Here is a 24,009-nt window from a genome sequence, read left to right on the forward strand (position 1 = left end):
CTTCCCTGTAAGACATTATCTTGATCAGTGAGACTGATCAAGATAATGAATCCCCCGGTGGTGCAGCCGATTAAACTGCTGAACTTGCTGACCGAAAGGTCTGCAATTCAAATCCAGGGAGTGGGATGAGCTCCCGTTGTTAGCCCCAGCTTCTGCCAACCTAGCAGTTCTAAAACATGCAAATATTAGTAGATCAAGAGGTACCGCCCTGGCGGAAAGGTAACGGCACTCCATGCAGTCATACCAGTCACATATCTTTGGAGGTGTCTACGGACAATGCCCCTCTTTGGCTTAGAAATGGAGATGAGCACCAACCCCCAGAATCAGACACGACTAAACTTAATGTCAGGGGAAAACCTTTACCTTTGCAAAATTTAATCAAAATTTACATGGATTACAATGACCACACTTTTATATTACTTGCTTTTTGATAGGGAGAGGTATGTCAATGTCTGGTCCTATAGTATCTCCAGGCATCGGAAATCGTACTTAGCACATCCTAAAACAATGCCAGGTACAACTTTTAAACTAGATCTAAAACTGCCATTCTTGGAAGCCGATATATTTTGGGGTGGGGTAAATACCACATTCTACAATTTACTAATTTACATACTAAAAGCACACTGAAGAATAAACATAATGCTTAGACTTAACCATCCAATGGTTTTCCAAAAATTAACCACATAGATTTTGTTATTACTCATTTATTATTACTCATTAATAATAATTATTACTCTCCCCAGTAACATGCTCTCTCTCTCTCTCTCTCTCTCTATATATATATATATATATAATACAATATATGTTGTATAAACATATAATATTGATAATGTTGTAATGTAATACAATACTAATACAATATAATAATTATATATTATATATTACATGTAATATTACTAATATTACAGTATAATGGTATAATACAATACAATATGTAATGCTAATATTGTGCTATGCTAATAATATAATTTATTGTACGTACATATTATTTGTAAGCTGCTCTGAGTCCCTTTCGGGATGAGAAGGGCAGGATATAAATGTAGTAAATAAATAAATAATAAATTATATACCCACCATTGTTCTTAATCCAGGGGATTTCAGGCCTAAACAGGAGCATCTGTTCCAGGTTACCAGATAAGCTGTCTGGGGCTAAGAAACTCACGCACTGGGTAACATCACTGAAGAAAAGCTTCACCTATCAGTTTCAACTGATGATCGAAATCAGGATGTCAATCATGTGCTCCCCATCCCACCCCAGATATTGGACCACGACTCTCATCAGCCTTAACTAACACAGACAGTTAAGATGCAGAGAATTTCAGTGCAAAAACATGAAGAAGGCTGAATGACTCCTACCAAGATGTAAGTGCACAAGTATGTTTAAGGAGGACCAGACATTTCAAATACTGAGACCTTAAGCCATTTAAAGATTTTTTAAAAACCCTACATTTTTAAACTAGGCTCAAAAACAAATGAGAAGCAAATTAATCTAGTATATGATGTTGCTTTGCCTAAAATGAACCACAGACCTGCAAATGGGTGGGAGCATGTAATGCATCTTTCTACATGGAAACACCCAGTCTTTCTGCCTCATTTTCTCATTTCCACCAAAAGCAATTTGCTAAACCAATAAATCGGACAGAAAAGACAAGAGCATGCCAACTCTTCTTGGAGGAGAAAATCAAGGCAATTTCAGGAGGGAGGGAATAAATGGTCCTTTGGAGCGTATTTCTGGACAAACCCTGCTCAGTGTTATTCCTCTGAAAACTGGTTCATCTAGCTCGACCCCGACCCCAACCCTTTGCTCAATGTTGGGGTCATGAAACATTTGGCAAATGTTTTTTGAATGCCACCAAGTGGCTGTTTTAGACATTTACACAACTGTCTTGTGAAGCGCTTACAGCGGACTCTGCTGAAGTATGTCATAAAAAGAAAATCGGCCTGTTTAGCAAGCCTTGCAAATGCTCATTTGTTACCAATAAATGTTTTAGTTTTGTGCCTATTTTATATACCTATATACCTGGGGTCATGTAAAAATTTCTCGGGCCAAAAGAGGTCCCACGTGAAAAAGTTTAAGAAGCCCTGCTGTAGAACACAAATTGCTCTAACTACAGACAACAACTCCCATCATTTCAGGCAGAATGCCTCACTCTTAATGCCCTATCCTGCCCATGAACACCAACCCTCACACCCAGATAACTGCTTCTGACACCAGTCCACATTACTGGCCTTACAGTTTATTTCCACTCTGAAGTGAACACTCCCCTTTCCCATGATTACTCTAAGCACAGAAAAGAAGTGGTTTAAAAAAAAAAATCGTATTGGAAGCGAATTGAGAACATACTGCAAGTCACTTCTGGAGTGAGAGAACTGGCCATCTACAAAGACATTGCCCAGGTGACACCTGGATGTGTTACCATCCTGCTGGGAGGCTTCTCTCATGTCCCCGCAAGAGAAGTGAGGTGATGAGTACAAACTGCAAAAATGCACACCAATTCAGAACCCCAACAGTCACTGGTAGTTATTAGTGGGAACTGAAATAAACTCCTACACCAGATACAAGACACGGAACATGACCAAGTACGAAAAAATTTAATGATTGAGAGGTCTAATCTGGACAGTCTTTGCCCTTAAGCAGGACTAAAAGTAAATAAAATATTTGAAGTCAGTCCCGGCCATGTCAGAGCGTCCAAGCACCAACCCTGCACGAGTCTCTTCAGGTCAAGCAACTTGAATGAGATCACCCAACAACCTCACTGGCCCTGGCTAGCAGCGGTCAGAAAAGCACCAAGCAAAGTGGTCCCTGACCAATGCATCCCACTACTGGTGGCCTCTGTGCAGTTTGCGTTTCTTGCTGTGGGTGGGCCGAGCCTTCAGACCCCCAGGAGAGGGCCGAGCAGCCTTTGACGGCCTGGTCCGCTTCTGAAAGGAGCCTTGCCAGGAGACTGAGGCCTGTTTCTTCTGTTTATCTCCCTTTGGGCTTCCTTTGGCCTTTGTTGGTGTTGCTGCAGAAAGTCCCTGTTTTGCCGTAGGTTTCTTAGCAGCTTTCAAGGCTACTTGTTTCCTCCCTTGAGGCAATGGCTCAGCTGCTGCTGGAGCAGAGCTTGCTTCTTCTGCTTGCACGGCTGGCTCTCCATTTGATTCTTCATCTAAAAACAGAACCAAGTGTTAGGCCAAAACAGTGAAGTAGGGATGGTGGAATGTGTGCACAGCAGGAGAACAGCTCAGAGAATATTCTGTTTGAGACCTTTGCCTTCTTTCACAAGAGTATCTCAGATTAAAGATTGTCACCTCCTAGGTAGCATCCAGACTGGAACGTACTTAGTCCTAAACTTTTTTTTTATACTGGTTTTAAACCACTTCTTAGATGTGTCACAGTAGGAGATTCCCAGATTAGTTTAGTATTTACACCTCTTTTTTGGGGTTTCTGGTGGCACAGTGCGTTAAAACGCTGAGCTGCTGAACTTGCAGACCAAAAGGTCCCAGGTTCAAATTCCGGGAGCGGAATGAGCGCCCGCTGTTAGCCCCAGATACTGCCAACCTAGCAGTTCGAAAACATGCAAATGTGAGTAGATCAATAGGTACCGCTCCGGCGGGAAGGTAACGGTGCTCCATGCAGTCATGCCGGCCACATGACTTGGAGATGTCTATGGACAACGCCGGCTCTTCGGCTTAGAAATGGAGATGAGCACCAACCCCCAGAGTCGGACACGACTGGACTTAACGTCAGGGGAAACTTTTACCTTTTACCTTTGGGGTTTCTTAAGTGATATTTGTCTTTATTGTTCTAATGTAGCACAAATCCTGTGTAAAATCATACTACATATTTTTGACATTAATATTGAAATCTGAAATATATACAGGCAGTCTTTACTTTCATATGATTGTTCTGGTTTTAAAACAAAAGTCTTTAGTGCCAGCTTTTGCTAAAGCAAGGGTCAGCAAAGAGGTCCTGTGAGATGCATGCAGCACCATCTAAAACACTTTTAGAAAAGGAGACTTTTCACACCATAATCCTCCCAAATAGTTTTTTAAAAAACAGCCATGGTTTGTTATAGTTTTATATTTGACATCCATTACTACAATCCAGAGGAGGAGTAAGCTAGATGCGCAGGAGTGACACTTGACTCCGATCCCTATGGCAAGGCCCACAGCAACAATTCAAGAAATCTTAATCCAATTGCTTCTCCCTCCCAGACCAGTTAGGACAAGGTACTTCAGTCAACCAACACAGGAATATTCTGTGCTCTGATCTATATTAACGGACTGAGTCAACTGAAAGATATTTGGATAATATCCCCATTTAGGCCTGGGTTAAATAAACAAGAAGAAGCCTGTTATCCTGCCCCCATCACACATTATGTCCCCTTTTTATATGAGGGTGACTTTGCACAGAGGGCATTACACCCTCCCCTTTCTTGTGTATTTACTTTGCCCAGTTTCATTGTGCCTGAAAAGAACTAATGTCGAATAACATTTGTTGCCTTTTTTGGAGCTGCTGCTCAGCATTAGAGGGAACAGCCAATTTTATCATCTCCTGAGTATATTAAAACCAAAACAACAGTCTCAAAAATTGTTTGCTGTAAAGCAGGTGTTACAATCCACTCCTGTAGTATCTAAGCTGCAGTCCACTTCTCACCACAATTACTTGAAAGTGAACCCCGATACATATAGGGGACCTCTTCCCCAGAAAGAAACCCTAGATTTACTTGGGCTTTACCTTCAATTATAAAGTATATGTTGTTTATGGCCACTTGGCTGGTGTTAACCAAAATCCACAATAAGTAAGGGTGTTACACTGACCATTTCTACAAAACTGTGTGATTGACCATAAAGAAGAAACCACTGAATTCTGGCAGAATGCATATGCCAGCCAAACAAGGTTCTTGACAGGCAAATCCACTGATTTGTTACCTTTCACAGCCTTGGGAATGGCATTAGAAAATTTCTTGAGCTTGGCAACGAAAAAGCCATCCATGTTATGAGTGTGAGGGTAGAAACGCCGTGTAGACTTCAAAGAAGGATGGAAACGGCGCTCCTTAAATCTGGAGGAAGAAGGTACAGAAAATTTGGGAAGACTAATGGCATTCTCCAGAAAGATGGCCTGCCCTCCATTTCTTGGCTTTGGATTAAAGGATGCGTACCTGGTGAATCCTTCTTTACCAAAATCCAGGCCCGTTGGCACCAGACGGACATTACGTTTCTTCAGGGCATAATCCACAACCCACTCGTTTTCCTCCACCTGCAACAGAGAGTGGGGGCTTTCAGTTTTTTCTAAGTCCCCCAAACAACAGGACTGGCTCATAGCCCAGTGAAAACCAGACACAGACAGACAGACAATTACCATGACTGAACATGTGCAATACACAATGTACCCGCCGGTTTCTGAGGCTGCATTAACTGAGTCAATGGCACTAAGTATCAGTTCCTTTTGTAGGTGAGCACAGCGTAAAATGTCTTTCTCATCCTGAAACAGAAAAGGGAGACATTTGTCAATAATAGCAAAATGTAATGTGTACAAAATATTCAAAACATGCCAAGCACTGACTACTACCATTATCAAGTAGCCAACGTTATCACAACCATTTCCACTGTGAGGGCACTCAGAATAAGATACAGTAGCTACCTCAGTGGTTCTCAATCTGTGGGTCCCCAGGCGTTTTGACCTACGACTCCCAGAAATCCCACCTAGTTTACCAGCTGTTAGAATTTCTGGGGATCCACAGGTTGAGAACCAGTGGGCTAGCTGAAAACCATCTATTTACCATATATACTTGAATATAAGCTGACCTGAATACAAGCAGAGGCACCTAATTTTACCACCAAAAACTGGGTAAACTTATTGACTCGAGTATAAGATGAGGGTGGGAAATGCAGCAGTTACTGGTAAATTATAAAAATAAAATCAGATACCAATAAAATTATATTAATTGAGGAATGATAGGTTACATGTTTTTGGACAGTAACATAAAACTGTAATTTAAGATAAGACTGTCCAACTCTGATTAATGTATATACTTAAGAATAAACCGAACTGAATATAAGATGGGCAGGACCCTCACTCGAGTATAAGCTGAGGGACTTTTTTCAGCCCTAAAAAACTCGGTTTATACTCGGTTTATAAGTATATATGGCAATTCATGGCAGAGTTGAAGGCAATGTTTATCCACCCTTCATAGGCAGCATAGGAAAGGTTCATTATTTAATGACAGAAGAAGTATTTTGCCTGGACAGGTTACAACTTCAATCCTTGGCATCTTCATCTTATACTTGTATCCTATCCAGGGAAAATATTTGTTCTGTCTGGACAGATTATAAAATGCATGAGATTCTGGACACCATTCAGGATGAAATCCACTGCCACTTCGTCTTGTCAGCTCTATGAAGATCACTTCCAAGATAAGACTTATCTATTGCAGCTAGCAACAAGATAGGCAAGTCACAATTCCATTAGCACATCCTTATGGTCTCTTGTTGTTCCCATCTCTATCAGATAATTTGAAACATGTATACACCCATGCATGCTAATAATAGTAATAAAAAATGAAAACAAGGAGGAAGTGCAATGCCAAGCTTCTCTTCCCTTCTCTTAACCCACAGTCTGCAAATTCTTGGTTATGGCACTTTGTCTAATGTACTGTTGCAATGACTGCACCAAACTTACCTTATTGGTTTTAACTGTGGGGTCCTTTGAAATAACCCCTGTGCCACTGCATGGAGCATCCAGCAGAACCCTGTCAAAACCGCCTAGTACCTTAGGACAGAAGAACAATAATTGTTATGTTGGTGTTATTCATTTATAAATTGCCCTTTTCCCAAAACTGGGACTCAAAGACAGCTTTTCGATTATTAAAAGCAGAACAGATTTAAAACTATGCAAAAGTTTCTATCTATCTTCTATTTATCTACCTTAAACAATTAAACAATGTATACAGGCAAAACCATTAAAAACAATATTAAAAATCAACAAAACGTTGAAAATGACAGTTCTTCTCTTGGTTGCACAAAATGTTCCCTCTCAGCTTGTCACCTGGAGCCCAAAAATTTATCTTAAAACCCTCCCAATGCAGCAAGAGAATGCAGCAGCGTCTGTCTTGACCTGTCCACGCTCAAGATCATAACCTGCAGGTGATCTACTGTCCTGCTTGCCAAATCGGGGAAAGGGTGAAGTAAATGCACTGCTAGGCTTTAAGGGCAACGAGGTGGAAACTGCGCTCCCCTCTCTCAAGAGAGAACCCCACCTCAGAGGCTTCTGGGCCAAACACTGCCCTGGCAACACTCCCAGCTCCCTCAAGAACATACCTTGGGAAACTGGCGCCCATCACAGTGACTCACAACAGTGTTTGTGACACCCAGACGGTGCAGGTTTCCCACCACACTGTGCAATCGGTCTGCATTGCTGTCATTGGCCAGGATCACACCGGTATTCTTCATCAGTTGGGCTGTCACAGTGGAAAAGAAACAGGAATCAAAACTGTAAAGCACATTACTTGTATTCCTCCAGCTCTGATCACAAGACAGTTAAATCCCTTACGCATAACTTTTCTTTGCTATTCTCTTTTCACTGAACCCCTGCTCTTCTTACAAAGAGGAATGGAAAGTTGTATCACCTGCACGGTAGTCTTGTAATTGCTCACTGGTTCCAAAACTGGCGTGTTATTTCTTCCAACCAGGAGGCAAAAATCTTTGAAGAAAGGTTCTGTAGAAGGATACAGTAGGAAGCACTTTCCACTTTCTTCCTAATACCTAACCCCCACTGGATAGCTTGCTACAGAACTGTAATTAACTCTTCACCCCGCAAATGTCCAAGGTAGGATAAAATAGTCAACCAACTGGACAGGTTGTGGATCACTGTTGGCTGAAAAACTGGAGGAGATTACAACATAATGGGGTAGAAGGCGTTGTATAATACAGGAAGCTCTCCTCTGTGGATGGCTTCAGGCCACAAAAATGTACACCTTTTCGAGCAGTGGTTCTCAACCTTTTTTTGACCAGGGACAATTCTCCAACATTAGTACCAAAAGGGTTACAAATCAGTTTTTGGTCAACTTTAAGTTTGGTTATTTGGGGAGCTGATTCAGAAAAAAAGCATTGGATAGACCATCAGCTCTAGTTTCCGATACAGAACATATGCCACCCAGTAGTTGCCATCTACTTGCCCACAGAAAACCATACTCAATAATCTAGAACTGCTATGGTCTATCCAATGCAATTTTCCGAACCCACACCTCAAATGACCCCAGAAACAGGCCTAAAAATGAAGCCACAAAGAATTTTTTTTTGGTTGGGCTGTATTATTATCTGTAGTAGTAACAACAGTGAGGCCATGAATTATATTTTAGTTCTTGTGAACCACTGGTGGTCCACGGACCACATGTTGGGAACCACTGCTTTGGAGGCTATCATTGTCCCCTTTGGAGCGTTTGCACACTTTTCTGCACTGTGGTGGTGCCAAACATTTGGCTGAAAAGAGGTAATACAAAATACTCAATACACCTCAAGAAAGTAAGCCTTCACAAGTAGAATCAGCTCTGGCAAGATTCCTCCCAATCCTCACCAAGGCAAGAGTAAAAATAACATCTGCTACTTTCCAAAGTATATAAACAAAAGAAACTATGTTTTCTGTTCCTTTTTTCACCATGGATACTTTACTTGACTCACTATCTCCTAAGCTAAGTAACCCTTCCAAGCCTGTTTTATAGTAGCAAGCTCCTTTTAGCTTACAGGAACGGCTGTGTTTTAATTTAATGCTTATTTTTATTGTTTTTTTTTGTATTTGATTGTGTTGTATTTTGTGTTTTATATTTATTGATGTGTTATTAGTATTTATTCCATTTTCTGTATTTTATTGTATTATTTATATTGTGAGCTGCCCCGAGTCCCCTTGGGAGATGGGGCAGGATATAAATAATAATCATCATCATCATCATTGGGATGCACGATCATTCCATTGAACCGCACAGACAATCCTCTATGAGGATTACTGACTCATCTACTAGAGAGCAACTCAGGAAGGATGAAATGTATTTCTGGCATCACCGAGGAACTAAATTTCCACTGAAATTCATTTTAATCCTTCATTTCAGTGGAAATTTAGTTCCTCAGTTTCCATATCAGATTACTGCATTCCTAGGTTGTCTTGAGCTTTGGCAGCTGTTATTCAAGGATCAACTATCAAGTGAACCGTAAATGATCGACAGTGATAGCCAGCAACCCAAGATGTTTGTACGCTCTCCCAGTAAACGTTGTTCAATCAGGGAAGAAACTCTCATTAAGATATGGAGAAAATAGAAAAGTTCATGGACACTGTGTTAAAGAGCCCGGGAAGCTGGAGCAGGAGCCAGAGCAGTTAATACACCTCTTTGGAGGAAAATCAAACTTTTGATTGTAGTCACCCTTCTTATAGAAAGAAGGCAGCTGTACAGAGGAATTTGGTGGACTGATGGGAATTTACCTGTAAAAGGTATGGCAAATTGCTTGGAAAAAGATGGACTGTAGCCTCATTTTTACCCCATAGAGATGAACTTAATAGAGATATCCAGAAATACAGCCAGAAAAAAGCTTGGGATTTTAGCTTTTTACTCCTTGATAAGATTTCTTAATAAGAAGACCCTCCCTGGAATTCACTGAATCACAGAAACATAAACCAACAAAACAACACAGACAACACTGGCCTTGCCCCCAGTGGAACATGTTCACTGCGCCTGACTATTAACTATTGGTTTTATGATTTTATGTTTTTATGTTATTGTTATTATTATTATTAACAATGCCAGTCCTGCACTAATACCTATATAGCTGGTCTTGCCTCCTGGGGCACAACACATGTCCAAAATCCGCTCATTCTCCTGGGGGGCAAGAGCCATGACGGGGAGAAGACTAGATGCTCCTTGCAGCATGTACTGGCCAGCCAAGTATTCTGGAGTGGCACCTAGGAAAGAATGGATAAACACAGAGAAAACAATGAGAAACTAGATGTACATTTGGAACTGCTCATGAAAAGCCAGTATTACCAAAAAGGAGGACTCCAGGAATGGGATGACCTCTTCCGTCATCCAGACAAGGCAAGGTGGGATATCATCTAAAATGAGACTTTTTTGCTAGATGCTTGCTCTTTTCTACTCAGTTCAGTAAAAAAAGCCAGACAGAACTAAAATAAAGAAGAGCCCTTTGTTACTAAGAGTATGATTCTGGACGTTTCCTTTTCCTTGACAAGAACGGACCTTCACAGTAAGTTCCCAATGTACCATTCTCCGTCAGCAGGCAAGCAACCATCTAGGAATGGGACTTACTCAAATTAGTACCAGGAGGGAAAAAATAGAAAGAGGAAAAACTGAAAAATTGGAGACCACTTGGAGGACCCTCCTGCCAAAAATGGCCCTACAGATGCAAACCTGTCTCTCTTATAATACTTGGTAATGGGGAAGGTGTTGTTCAAGCTGCAACCTTGCTATTTTCCTCTATGGAGGCACTGGTAGAAAAAAAAAAACTGCAGATGTGGCAGCAGATTTCTTTGAATGTAATGTTACTCCCTGAAGTTTTGAAATTGAGTGACCTTTTTGCTGTGAAAATACAAGCACTGCGCCATCTAATGACAGTAGAAACAGGAGAAATGAGACAAAGAAAAGCTCAGTTTTCCTGAATGAGCATGTCCACCAGTTGTAAATTTTAAGGCTCTCTGGACATCTGGTTTGCACCACTTCTTCTCCAAAGCATGAGCAAGAAGTGGACAAAAACAGGGAAGCACCAGTGGTGGAAAATCTGGGGAATAAAGTTCATCTTTAGCAGAAAAGTTGGATCTAATGAGAGAGAGAGACAGCATCTGCCTTAAGACTACAGTGAAAAGAGAACACTGAGAGGGGGACCAGCTTAGAAATCCATCTGGCCAATGTAATGGCCATGAGAAAATAACCTTGAGAGAAAGTATGTAAAGAGGGCACCAATCTAAGTGGCTGAAATTGAGCCTTTGTAAATATTCTGAGAACATCATGGAGGTCCATGTTGGAGAAAGATGCACCAACAGGGGATACAGCAAAGATGCTCCTCTCAAGTAGTCCTTTATGTGGAGAAGAGAGGATAAGATGAATGACATGAGACAAAATGAAGGTCAAAGCTGAAATATGCCTACACAGGGTATTAGGTTTAAGGCCCCTGTCTAACTCCCCCTATGCCTGGCCACCTTAATTTGTTTGGACAAGCATGTGGGAGTGTGTAACTAGTTAGATAAATCCTATCAGACAAGGGAGGGATTCTACTCCAAGTCCCTTTACACAGAGATGTATATGCTTCTGTTTTGGGCAGCGAGGAACATCTGCTTCATCACAGCTTAGTTAGTACATACAGGAGTATCTGAACAGGAAGTTCAGATAGATATGTTTCTGCTCCTTTGCCAGCTAAAATGGCCATGGTCATGACTCTGAGCCACAAAATGCATGCATACTTTAGAAAGCTGCCCAGAACATTTCGACTTGGTGCCCAGAAAATCCCTCACGTGAGGGGGAAAACCTGCTAGGACAGGCATGGGCAAACTTTGGCCTTCCAAGTGTTTTGTACTTCAACTCTCAGAAATCTCAGCCAGCTTACCGGCTGTTAGGAACTGTGGGAGTTGAAGTCCAAAACACCTGGATGGCCAACGTTTGCCCATGCCTGTGCTAGGATATACAACTAAAGGTAGATTGTATTGGTGGCATGTCCTCTGCTTCAACTCAACCCACTCAGCTTCTTCCATGTCAGATGACAAGTTGAGACCCAACTGCTCTGATATCTCACAGAAACAGCTTCAACTGAGGCAACCTCAGCAATGAGGGTAAGATCAGAGTCACTCCAAACATCACCAACCCTATCTCTCCATGATCTCATGTTGGAAGAGGCAGTCATATCGGACAGATTTTTTGTGTGTGTCAGGAGCAACAAGAGAAACTGCAAGTCACTTCTGTTGTGAGAGAATTGGCCGTCTGTAAGAACGTTGCCCAGGGGACATCTGGATATTTTGATGTTTTACCATCCTGTGGGAGGCTTCTCTCATGTCCCCACATAGGGAGCTAGAGATGACAGACGGGGGCTCACCCTGCTCCCTGGATTCAAACCGCCGACTTTTCAGTCAGCAGTCCTGCCAGTATAAGGGTTTGTGCCATTGTGCCATCAGGGGCTCCTGATAAACTGATAAACATTCTTCTTTTTACAGCTTCTGGGAAGTAGTTAAAAGAGCTTTGATGTCCTCAGAGGTGTGGATGTGTTTGGGGCCTTTTGGGAAAAGATTTGAGAGTTTTCCTGAAGATCAAGAGAATTTCCCCACAGTACAAAGAAAAATGGACAGAAAAGGATCCATGGTGAAAAATGAAATGTGGAAGATGAGCAAAGGAGAAAGGAGGGCAAGGGGGAGTTAAATAAAAAAAGACAAGAAAAACTTTGTTGTTATTTTTTAGGATAGTGATCCAGAGAATGAAAAAGAGAAATTAAGACCAGGAAAACATGGAGGAGCTCTGATAACATCTCTTCTGGGCAAAAGTGAAAAACATGGCAAGGAACTGAATGGAGAAGCTAGAGATCTCAGTGGTAGAAGATAAACCATTCCCAAATCTTCCTTCTCCACCAACAGAGAAGTCTTCCCAGCAGGCTCAGGGGTTTGGATGTAAATAGAACAAAAGGGTAGTCTTGCTTACCTATGGGCACAGATGAATCGTATACAACAAGCCCAGTTTTTGACCATTTTCCTAAAGGATCAAGATTTACTCCACGGTTTATCAGGGCCTACAGAACAAAGGTTAAAAAAAAAGTAATGTAATGATCATTGTGAAAAGAGATGGGAAGAGAAGGGCTTGTATCCAAACTACAGAAGGACCCACCTGTGCCAGGTCACGTCGCCTTGTTTTGAGTGTGTTGGTGCGAAGGGTCACAGGCCGAGGAACCTCGTTGGACTCCAAGAAGTCAACCAACTGAAACAAGAAAGGGGAAAAAAGCAAAACCAGAGATGAAAATCTTTCTTAGCATGTAAGTATGGGAATACAATTCTATCTTTGGAAAAGAGGTCAGTGGAAAAGAGGCAAAGTGTGAATCACTGAGAAAATGGGCAACAATAACAACAACATTTATTACCCGCCTTTCTGTTGCTGAACAGGTTACAAAAAGGGGGAAACAGGAAAGAAATAATATATTTGGTCACTAAAAAAATACCTCAGAAAGTGGGAAAAGGTCCATCATCTTTCCAATTAAGAAGTCGCTGTAAGAATAATAAGCAGCAAGATCCCTGCGTAGAAGAGACAGATACTCCTGTCGCGAATGCCCCTCCTCACGCTTGGTACTGAAGTCCTGAAGTACTTCTATGTTGTCTTTTATTCGCTGATGAATAAGCTGGAGGTCGGGGGCCTGAGCAAGTGATCCAGAAGTCAAGGAGCAACAACAAACATTTGAAGCAACCCAATGCTACACCAGACCATTGGTCCACTCAGCTTACTACAGTTTCCTCAGGTAGTAGCCATGCATAATTCTTAAGGGAGGGTCTTTGGGACTCTAACACTATAAATTAGGGAGGTCACATCTGTCAATGCTGAGCTAGTAAGTAGTTAGAAACTATGTTTTTCAAACTATGCCTAGCACAAGGCACACTGCAATGAAACAGCATGGGCTGAAAACTATGCTTCCACTATGAACATGACAAGTCCTCTCTTGACCATGCAACCAAGTCATATTGGAGGTCTGCAAAAGACATAAAGTGATTTGTTACAATACTACAGAGTTGCACTCTATAAAGATCAGGGATTGACAACTGCCTGGGCTCACAACAGGACCTCAGGAAACTGTACTGTCCAAAACTTAATTTGTTTTATGGAAAGAACATATTTCCACTAAAAATGATCCCAATCGAGAAAGTGTGGAGACAATCTTGCCATTTCAAACCCCACATATCTCCCTTTTTAAACAAGCAAATAAGAAGTGAGCTTCCATCTCATTTGTTGCATGACAAAATTGCGATCCCCAATTCCAGGAATGTGATGGAGTTTTTAATAAAGAGTTACACATAGTCTATAGTTTGCATTTTGTCTGTGCTACTACAGGCAATGCCGATAGATAGATAGATAATCTCAGCAATCCTTAAGAGATCTGTCAAGTGAAGGTAAGAGATCAATTCCTTTGCTGCAGAGGGAAAGCTTTAGGACCAAGGCAGTGGCTAGACTATAGATACCTACTAGGCTTCTAAGCAAGATTTCAAACAAGAGACTTCCCAGATTACAGGCCAGTGGTGTTCAGGTGCTTGGGACGCCAACTCTCAGATGCCCTGTTTGTTCAATGGTCAGGAATTCTGGGAGCTGAAATCTAAAACATCTGGAGGGCCAAAGGTTGGATACCGCTGTTATAGGCATTCTTTACATGACAATGTTTCTGTGATATACCACAAAGAACAGCAAAGGGCCTTAAAGGGGAAAGATGTGCAAAGAAGGTTGTATCTGCTGCCACAAGTGCAGTACCCCACCCCTAACCCTGCTTGCAGTTGCAAACGTGCTGACATCTCCATCTTACTATACACCAAAAATGCACTGAGAGAAAGGATATCTTCTTTCTCTATCTCCTGCCCACTAGGGAGCACGAAGCGCTCATCTGTCTCTACATTCAGTTGTAGGTCAGCGTCCTTGTCTGTGTCTTCCTCCTGCTGGTGTGGTGGGCTCTCCTCTTCATCCTCGCTGTCATCCTCATTGAAGGCTTCCCTGCACCCAAGAAGAGAGGCATTTAACTGGTAGAGACTTAGTCACATCCTGTAGACCAGTAGGTCCCAAACTGTGTTCTGCAAACCCCAAGATTACAAAAGCATTGAAAAAATCTTAAGCATCACATTAAAATTGATTTTAAAATAAAATCACATGAGAACAACTATTTTATATAAAGTTTCCGTAACAGCTATTTTGTGTTACAACTATTTCTAATGGGTATGTAGCTGCTGGCTAATACATGTCAACATTTTACATAGGAGTGCTTCATGTGCAGACAATTATTCATGTTTAGGTTGTTTTCTGGGCTGTATTGCCATGTTCCAGAAGCATTCTCTCCTGATGTTTCACCCACATCTATAGCAGGCATCTTCAGAGGTTGTGAGGTCTGTTGGAAACTAGGAAAGTGAGGAATCAGCCAGGCTTTATAGCTGTAAGGCTTTTGAATACTAAACAGTCAAGAGTTCTTTCTCCCATCCTGGACCTTCCACAGATATATAAACCCCACTTGCCTAGTTTCCAACAGACCTCACAACCTCTGAGGATGCCTGCCATAGATGTGGGCAAAATGTCAGGAGAGAATGCTTCGGGAACATGGCCATACAGCCCAGAAAACCCACAGCAACCCAATAGTTAAATTGGTTTTTTAAAAGTATTGCTTTAATGTATTTTACCTGTGAGCCACCTTAAGTCTTACTCATGAGAAAGAGGGTACATAAATAAAATAAACAAATAAATTGCTCACCCCTCCAGCTTGTCTTTTCGGGAAGCTTTTTCTATGGGTAGGAGCTAGGTTGAAAAACAAAGAAATACGGAGAAAGAAAAGGAAGCAGCTTATTTAGATGCAGAACTTACCAAGATGGAGAACACAGAGAAGTAGCATCACAAGTTTGACAACTGATGTTTTTGAGTATAAATAAATACATTTTCATTCTTTGAGTCAGGCCTCCTCAAACTCTGGCCACTTCAGCTGTTTGGGCCTCCAACTCCCAGAATTCCTAACTATTGAACAAGATGGGTAGGGCTCCTGGGATTTGGGAGGCCCAAAGTTTAAGGAGGCCTGCTTTAAGTAATATGTATTACAAGCCAAAACATCTCCCATTGACTATGTTCATAATTGCTCTCACTACACTACTTTATAAATACTATCCCCTTGGCCTCGAGAAGTCTGACTTGACCATGGTGGTCCACGCTCTGGTTACCTCAAGGATGGATTACTGTAACGCACTCTATGTGGGGCTGCCCTTGAAGACGGTTCGGAAACTGCAGTTGGTACAACGGTCGGCAGCTAGGTTACTAACCGGAGCTGCTTACAGGGAGCGGTCAACCCCGCTGTTCAATCAGCCCCACTGGCTGCCGATAATATTCCGGGCCCAATTCAAGGTGCAGGTTATTACGTATAAAGCTCTAAACGGTTCGGGACCTGCCTATCTTCGTGACCGCGTCGTGCCCTATGAACCCACCCGATCGCTGAGATCTTCTGAGGAGGCCTTCCTCTCACTTCCACCCTCCTCACAACTGTGTTTGGTGGGGACGAGAGAGAAGGCCTTCTCGGCCGTGGCCCCCCGACTCTGAAACTCCCTCCCCAGGGAGATTAGGTTGGCTCCCTCTCTATCTTCCTTCAGGAAACAACTGAAGACTTGGATGTTTCAGCAGGCCTTCGGAGATACAGTCATTAATTAATCAGCCCCAAAGGGTTTTTAAAAATCTATCCGGTATTTATTACGGTCTTACTATTTATGTGTTTTAAATGCAATTTTTTATCCTTGTATTGTTTTGATATATTGTATTACTGTTGTATCTTTTTTATATTGTGATTTGTATTATGTTGCTTATATTTTGTCCGTATGTTGTTTGGGCCACTGCCTCATGTAAGCCGCCCCGAGTCCCCATGGGGAGATGGTGGCGGGGTATATATAAAGTTTTATTATTATTATTAACCACGGAAGACTAAACCTAAGCACACCAAGACCGGATCTACGCAGCCATATAATGCAGTTTCAGAATGCAGATAAACTGCACTGAACTTGATTATACGGCAGTGTAGACTCAAATAATTCAGTTAAACTGCATTCTGAAAACTGCCTTATATGGCAATGTAGATGGGTCCACAATAAGACACATTTACATCCATTCACAACAGGAGTGACTCAAATTAAGCACCAAGAAACCTTTACCTCCTCTTCATCGCTAGAAGACGAAGCCCCATAGTCGTCCACCATTCCATCCATGCTTCCCTCCTCGCCATCACTCTCCCAGGGGCCCTCATTCCCATCGCTGTCACTCAGTGCGGCACTTTCATCTTCTTTAGATCTCGCTCTCTTTTTCCCAGGAGTCAGCCATGAAGCATTCTCATCACTGAAACCAGCTTGGTGGCCAACTTGTAGTTTTGCTTTCTTGTTTGCGCCCTCCGATAACAGATTTTTGGCAGCTTCAAAACAAGACCAAGAAAAGATTTGCAACAAGTGTGGAAAAAAGTCATTTTCCCTCCTAAGTATCTGCACTTGTGTTCTAGTTCTAAAAAGTGTTTACATACACCTTAGCTTAAACAAGACATTTTAGGGAAAAAACTACTATTAATGCAAATGATGATCTAAAATGATTTAAGAGCCTATAAAAACAAAGGAATACAGTGTTCTCTCACTACTTCGCGGTTCACTTTTTGTGGATTCGCTGTTTCGTGATTTTTCAATAAACTCTAAAAGACTTTTATAAATCATAAAAAATTACAATTTACAGCCGAAGGAAGAGAGGAAGGAGAAGCCAAAGGGCGAGAAAAGGAGCCCAAGCGGCAATGGGAGGAGTAGGAGGCGATTTATCAACACACGATTGGTTGAGAAAGACTTAAAATAGTATATAACTACTAAAATAATGTATAAATATTAAAATAAATATAGTGTATCTACTTCACGGATTTTCACTTATTGCGGGTGGTCCTGGAACCTAACCCCAGCGATAAGTGAGGGAACACTATAAAGGACATTCTTGAGAGGAAAGTTTGGACCATATCAATGTGCAATACAAATGCAGCTGTGAGTTGAGGAATTTTATTGTTAATTTTTTACACTGCTTTGGCATCTATAAAGATGAAGAGAGATCTAAAATGGTTTTCCCCCCCCAAGAGTATTATGTTACCTCAAAAATGATTTATCTAAACATAGTGAACACACATTTTATAGCACGAGAGTGACTAATGTTGGTATGTCTTCCACAGAATCTAGCAAGTTAACTTTTCAGCCACAGAAAAGAAACAACTGAACACAATTCGATCTCTTGCCCACAGATTACCTCTCAACAAGGACTGGAAAGATCAGGTCCAGTTTCCATCCCCTGAAGCCCAAAGAGCATCTATACCAGGCATGGGCAAACTTTGGCCCTCCAGGTGTTTTGGATTTCAACTCACACAATTTCTAACAGCTGGTACACTGGCTGGGATTTCTGGGAGTTGAAATCCTGGAGAGCCGAAGTTTGTCCATGCCTGATCTATACTGTAGAACTAATACTGCGTGGCTCATTGCTATGGAATCCTGGGAATTGTAGCTTGATGAGGCACTGCACTTTTTGACAGGGAAGGCTAAATACCATGTACAACTACCAACTCCCTTGATTCCATAGCATTGAACAATGGCAATTAAAGCCATGCCAAACTGCATTAATTCTACGGTGGTGATGCACCCCCAAGAGATGAGGTGGAAAGTTTTCTGATGTTATACTTTTCCATCTAGTCATACATTGATTCCACACTTATCAATCTGCTGTATTGCAATCAATCCTTGAGTGAAATACATTTTTCAATTAGTTGAACTGCATCAGATTTATCTTAATTTAAAATGAAACTGTTCGAATTTAAGATACAGTTGACGAACCATCTCTTTTTGCAGGCCTACTAAGTCAGTTTTTAACTATGAATTCTAAATTTACGTTCTATGTCTGTTGTATTTTAATCTTTGTCCTGTGTATTTTAATATGTGTATTTTACAGAAATATGTTTTAATATATGATTTTATTGAATAATAATAATAATAATAATAATAATAATAATAATAACTACTTTATTTCTATTCCGTCCTATCTCCCCAAAGGGTGGATTTCAACATACAACATGTTTTATTATGATGCTGTATTTTAACTGTATTGTTCACTGCCTTGAGCCATACAGAGAGGTGTAATACATTATTATTATTATTATTATTATTATTATTATTATTATTATTATTACTACTATTGATAAACAGTGCAGAGAGTGAACAAAGCTGAAAAAATGACACTTAAACAACAGCAAAAGATAAACTGCTGATATACAGGGAGTTTGAAAAAGAACTCCCTAGTTCTAAGTATAATTACATTAAAACTAGGGAGTTATTTTTCAAACACCCTGTATATCAGGTAGAGCTTTCTTTAGATACGTATCCTAAAAAAAGGATCACTACTGCAATACTTTTAGATGGATCTACACTGCCATATAATCCAGTTCAATGCAGTTAATCGGCATTCAGAAACTGGATTATATGGCAGTATAGGTGGGGCCTTAGATGAGAGCATCCCAAAAATTAGTAGAAGCACATCTAAGCAGGACCTATCATTATAATACTTATTTATGTCCCACTTTATCTCTCTCGAAGGATACTCAAAGCGGCTTAACATAAAAGCATTAGCATACAATTTAAAATATATAAATATGCAAACATCAAAATAGAATTAAAAAACAATATTTTTAAAATTCACAGTTGAAATCCATTAAAATATATTCAAACTTTAAAACTACAGACCTAACCCCTGAAAAGTTGCACAATCAAGATGATATCCTTGTGGATATTCAGGAGTGTACTATATACATTCTCACTTCCTACCGCTTTACCTTGAACCTTCTGAAGAACACGGCTGTTCTTGTTTGTTTGAAGTTTCACAGATTTGATCCGTCTCTTTGCCGCTCTAAAAATGAGACAAAAATGATAAGCAAAAAAGCAAGAGAGCATAAGATGAAAAACACAAATAGGTCTATCAGCTTGTAAAGCTACATTTACTTTTAAACACTATTTTAGTTCACCATGTCTAGTAGGTAGCAGACAAAAATGTGAACCTGCCTATGTCTTGAACAATGGTGATTTATTTAAAGACATTTTAAAAATACTATTCCATTATTTCTTCGATTCTAAGACACACCTTTCCCCCCCCGATATAAACATCTCAAAAAATGGAGTGTGTCTTAGAATCATAGGTGTTTAATACATATAAATAAAGCCTTTTTTTCTATTGGTGGTACTGAAATTAGAGTGCATCTCACAATGGAAGAAATACAGTAATACCAGAGTTCATATGACTTTCTTAAATTTGAGAAATCGTATTTAAAGTAAGGATGTTATAACTTTTGACAGACACGTTTATAAATGAAGAAGAAGTTTTATCCTGAACCATTAGAAATATTGGTAACTTTTCTACTAACCTTCGTCGTGCGTGACTGGAGAGCTTCCTTACATTGTCATCAGGGTCTTGGAGGAAAAAAATAGACATATCAAACTCTATAGGAGGTCGAACAAGAGAGTAAGCACAGCCGTAACAACATCAAGGACTCCCGGCGGAATTCAAGGTTGCATCCACACTGTAGAATTAGTGCAATTTGACACTATTTTCGTTGTTGTGGCTCCATGGGAGTTGCACTTTTACAAAGTCTTTAGCTTTCTCTGCCAAAGAGGACTAATGCCTCAACAAACCATAAATCCCAGGATCCCATAGTGGAATGCACACTCTAAATCCTACGCTTTAAAGTGTAGTGTGATAGAGATCTGTGTTTTCCACAAAAGGAGTAGACAATTTACAGGATGATCCACAGAAGGAGTAGGCAAACATATGCCTTTCCACTGTTTTGGGATAAAATTCCAACAAGGACAATGGCAAGATTTGCAGTCTAGAAGAAACAATGAGCCAAGAGGAGAGATGGGTTGCTGCTGCTGCTATTATTATTATTATTCTGAAGATCCCGGGTAGCCTACCACTCCTATGCTGCACGCTATCAATGCAGCAATACAGTAATAATAGTAATAATAATGGTGATGTGTCACCTTCACCATTATTATTACTATTATTATTATTCTGAAGGTCTCAGGTTGCCTACCACTCCTCTGCAGCATTGGGAAATGGTTGTTCCTGGTCATGTTGCCCACTGTCATAGAATCCAGATTACCTACTTTGAACTGGATTATATGAGGCTCCTTCTACACTGCCATATAACCCAGACCATCAAAGCAAAGGCTTGCCCATATGTGCAAATGTTTGTAGATTCAGTGTTGTGAGTTTCTCTTTCATTGACTGTACAGATGCTTATTTACCGGTAACTGTTCTGCTTCCTATATTTATGATCACAATTTGCCTTTCAAGAAAATCTCACTCCCTGACACCTAGCTGCCTTATCATCCTCCAAGGTGAGTGAGAATCCAGTAGATGACCATTCTTCACTTGGCCATATCAGAGACAAATGCTTTGATGAGATTGGCGCCGTCTATATTGCCATGTAATCTGGACTACTGAATCAGATAAGCTACATTATCTGCTTTTAACTGGCAGCGTAGCCTTATATAATCCAGTTCAAAGCAGATAATCTGGATTTTATATGGATATGTAGAAGAGGCTGTAGAACCCAGTCCCATGCCTGAGCCATCTTGATTTCTCCCTGGAGCTCAGTAAGCCCCCTCTTCTACACTGCCAAATAATCAAGACTATAAAAGTAGATAATCCACATTATCTGCTTTGAACTGGATTATATGAGTCTACACTGCCACAGAATCCAGTAGTTATCTGGATTCTATGGCACTACAGGATGGAGCTCCATACAAATGGAGCTCCATACAGACCCCCCCCCCCCCCCCCGCAAGCCCTGTTTTGTCATAAAACAACACCACGAAAAGGTCTCTAAGCGAGCAAGAATGCCTTCTGACCTGGCAGAGCACTTCATCTTCCATGCAGGACGAGGCTCCTTGAAGTGCCCAGCATGGCACAAGGGTCAGGAACCCTGGGAGTTGCGGTTTTACAAGGGGCCCTTCCACACAGCCATATAACCCAGAATATCATGGCAGGAAATCCCACAGTATCTGTTCTGAACTGGAATATAAGGCACTATGGACCCAGATAACCCAATTAAATTTTAGATTTTGATGGGGAAGTTCTGATTCCATCTGCTACAGTTAAAAGCCTTGGGGTTGTGTTGGACTCATCGCTGACGATGGAGGCCCAGATCACTGCCATAAGTAAGCAGGCCTTTTTTCATCTTCGCCAGGCATGGAAATTGGCATCCTACCTTTTGACAGAAGCATTGGCAACGGTAATCCATGCATCAGCCACCACTAGGTTGGATTATTGTAACGCCTTATAAGCTGGCCTTCCAAAGACAAAAACCCAGAAGATCCGAATGGTCCAAAATGCGGCGGCCAGGCTGCTAGCGGGATCATCTATAAGATCCCATATTACACTGATTTTGAAACAACTGCATTGGCTACCAATAGAACATCGGATCTCTTACAAGATACTGATCCTGACATTTAGAGCTCGAAATGGCCAAGGACCATTATATCTTAGGGACCGCCTCATTCCTTTTTTCCATCAGTGGTCACCTCGATCCTCCCAGGAAAATCTCCTATAAGTACTGGGCCCTCGGGAGGTACACCTGGAAACTACAAGGCGTAGAGCCTTTTCGATCTATGCTCCAATTCTGTGGAACTCATTGCCTCCATATGTTAGAGCAATGTCGGAGTTGCGACCTTTTGTAAAAGCGCTCAAGACCTGGCTGTTTGGTTGTGCATTTAAGTAAATCAGATCTAATTTGCCAAATAGTCACTGTTGAATGTTTTTATATTGTGGAATGATATTTTAAATTGTAAGTCGCTCGGAGCACTCTGGTGGAGAGCGACTAATTAAGAAATAAAGTGAATTAAAAGCAGATACTGTGGGATTTCCTGCTTTGACATTCAGGGTCAAATAGCAGCGTGGAAGGGCCCTTGGTCTCCCGCCTTCTCTGCCCAGGGGCCCTTCCACACAGCCATATATCCCAGAATATCAAGGCAGAAAATCCCACATTATCTGAGTGTGGACTCCGATATCCCAATTCAAAGCAGATATTGTGAGTTTTTCTGCCTTGATAAAGGGCTGTGTGGAAGGGCCCTTCTCCGCCAAAGACAACTCCCAGGATCCTGTGGCGAGGGCCGTGCTCTGCCCCGGAGGCCTCGGCCCACAGTGAGGGCCTCCCCCGGCGAATGAAACCCTGAGCCCACTCACCGGGAGGCAGGAACCCGGCCAGCTCCTCCTCGGCGCCGCGCTGCTTGCGGGCCTTGCGGCCGGGCCCCCGCTTAACCTTCCGCGCCGGGTCCAATTTGCGCCCCATGCTGCTCAGGCCTCGCTCCTCGACGTGCACACGTGGATTACGGGCCCACCTCCTCTTCGCACTTCCGCCTCAGGAGGAGGCTCTCATTGGCCACGGGGACGCTTTCCGCTAGAGCTGTCCACCTCGGGATTGGACGGCAAGTGATACGCTTCTGCGCCCGGAGTAGGTTAAAGAGCGTGCGTTTCACTTTAAATCCTGGGGTTCCCTCCTGGAGAATCCTGGGGCTTGTAGTTTAGGAAGGAGCAAGTGCCTTTCGCTGAACTAAAAGGTAAAGGTAAAGGTTTCCCCTGACGTTAAGTCCAGTCGTGTTCGGGTTGGTGCTCATCTCCATTTCTAAACCGAAGAGCCGGCGTTATCCGTAGACACCTCCAAGGTCATGTGGCCGGCATGACTGCATGGAGTGCCGTTACCTTTCCGCCGGAGCTGTACCTATTGATCTACTCACATTCGAACTGTTAAGTTGGCTTGAACTACAAGCCTCAGAATTCTGTATAGGATTTAAAGTGATATGCATTGCTTTGCCTACTCTTAACTAAACTACTCCAAACTCTGAACGTAGCATTTGTTGGATTTTCTTAGTGGGTCTGTAGTTTGTAGGCTGTGTTTCTTCATCAGCTTCCCTATGTGGTCAGTGGTTCCCTTGATGTACGGTAAGAACACGAATCAAGGAACATGAAAGGCACTGCAGACTAACTCAGCCAGAGAAGAGCACTTGATGAACCAACCTGGATGCAGCATATTATTTGAAAACACAGAAATGCTGGACCACTCGAACAACCACCATGTCAGGTGACACAGAGAAGCTATTGAAATCCACAAGCATGTGGACAATTTCAAGAGAAAGGAGGAAACCATGAAAATGAACAAAATCTGACTACCAGTATTTAAAAACTCTAAAAGTAGGACAGCAAATAAAGAACACTCAAAAACAGGGAA

At 41.6% G+C, this 24,009-nt stretch overlaps 1 protein-coding gene across 1 annotated transcript; it reads right to left on the reverse strand.

Moving 5' to 3' along the window:
• Positions 1–2,573: 2,573 nt before the first annotated feature.
• Positions 2,574–23,144, reverse strand: nop2 (NOP2 nucleolar protein). The gene is made up of 16 exons (XM_008119284.3): positions 22,968–23,144; positions 20,146–20,191; positions 19,561–19,634; positions 16,880–17,133; positions 15,448–15,491; positions 14,551–14,702; positions 13,174–13,373; positions 12,846–12,935; positions 12,663–12,750; positions 9,791–9,931; positions 7,303–7,442; positions 6,665–6,754; positions 5,345–5,467; positions 5,145–5,242; positions 4,915–5,045; positions 2,574–3,149 (listed from the first exon to the last, which is right to left on the reverse strand). Exons 1-16 carry the CDS (start codon positions 23,071–23,073, stop codon positions 2,821–2,823), a joined length of 2,106 nt encoding a protein of 701 aa, XP_008117491.2. The 5' UTR covers positions 23,074–23,144; the 3' UTR covers positions 2,574–2,820.
• Between the last annotated feature and the right edge of the window lie 865 nt (positions 23,145–24,009).

Source organism: Anolis carolinensis, chromosome 2 (genome assembly GCF_035594765.1).
Source record: "Anolis carolinensis isolate JA03-04 chromosome 2, rAnoCar3.1.pri, whole genome shotgun sequence".
NCBI lineage: Eukaryota > Metazoa > Chordata > Lepidosauria > Squamata > Dactyloidae > Anolis > Anolis carolinensis.

What these genes read in the sequence shown, in the direction of transcription:
- nop2 (XM_008119284.3), bottom strand. Translation starts at nt 23,073, where the DNA reads ATGGGGCGCAAATTGGACCCGGCGCGGAAGGTTAAGCGGGGGCCCGGC. An exon ending in CGATTCATCTGTGCCCATAG is followed by an intron (nt 9,932 to 12,662) that starts GTAAGCAAGACT and finishes ATTCTTTCCTAG; the next exon opens with GTGCCACTCCAGAATACTTG. An exon ending in CCACAGTTAAAACCAATAAG is followed by an intron (nt 5,468 to 6,664) that starts GTAAGTTTGGTG and finishes TTTCTGTTTCAG; the next exon opens with GATGAGAAAGACATTTTACG.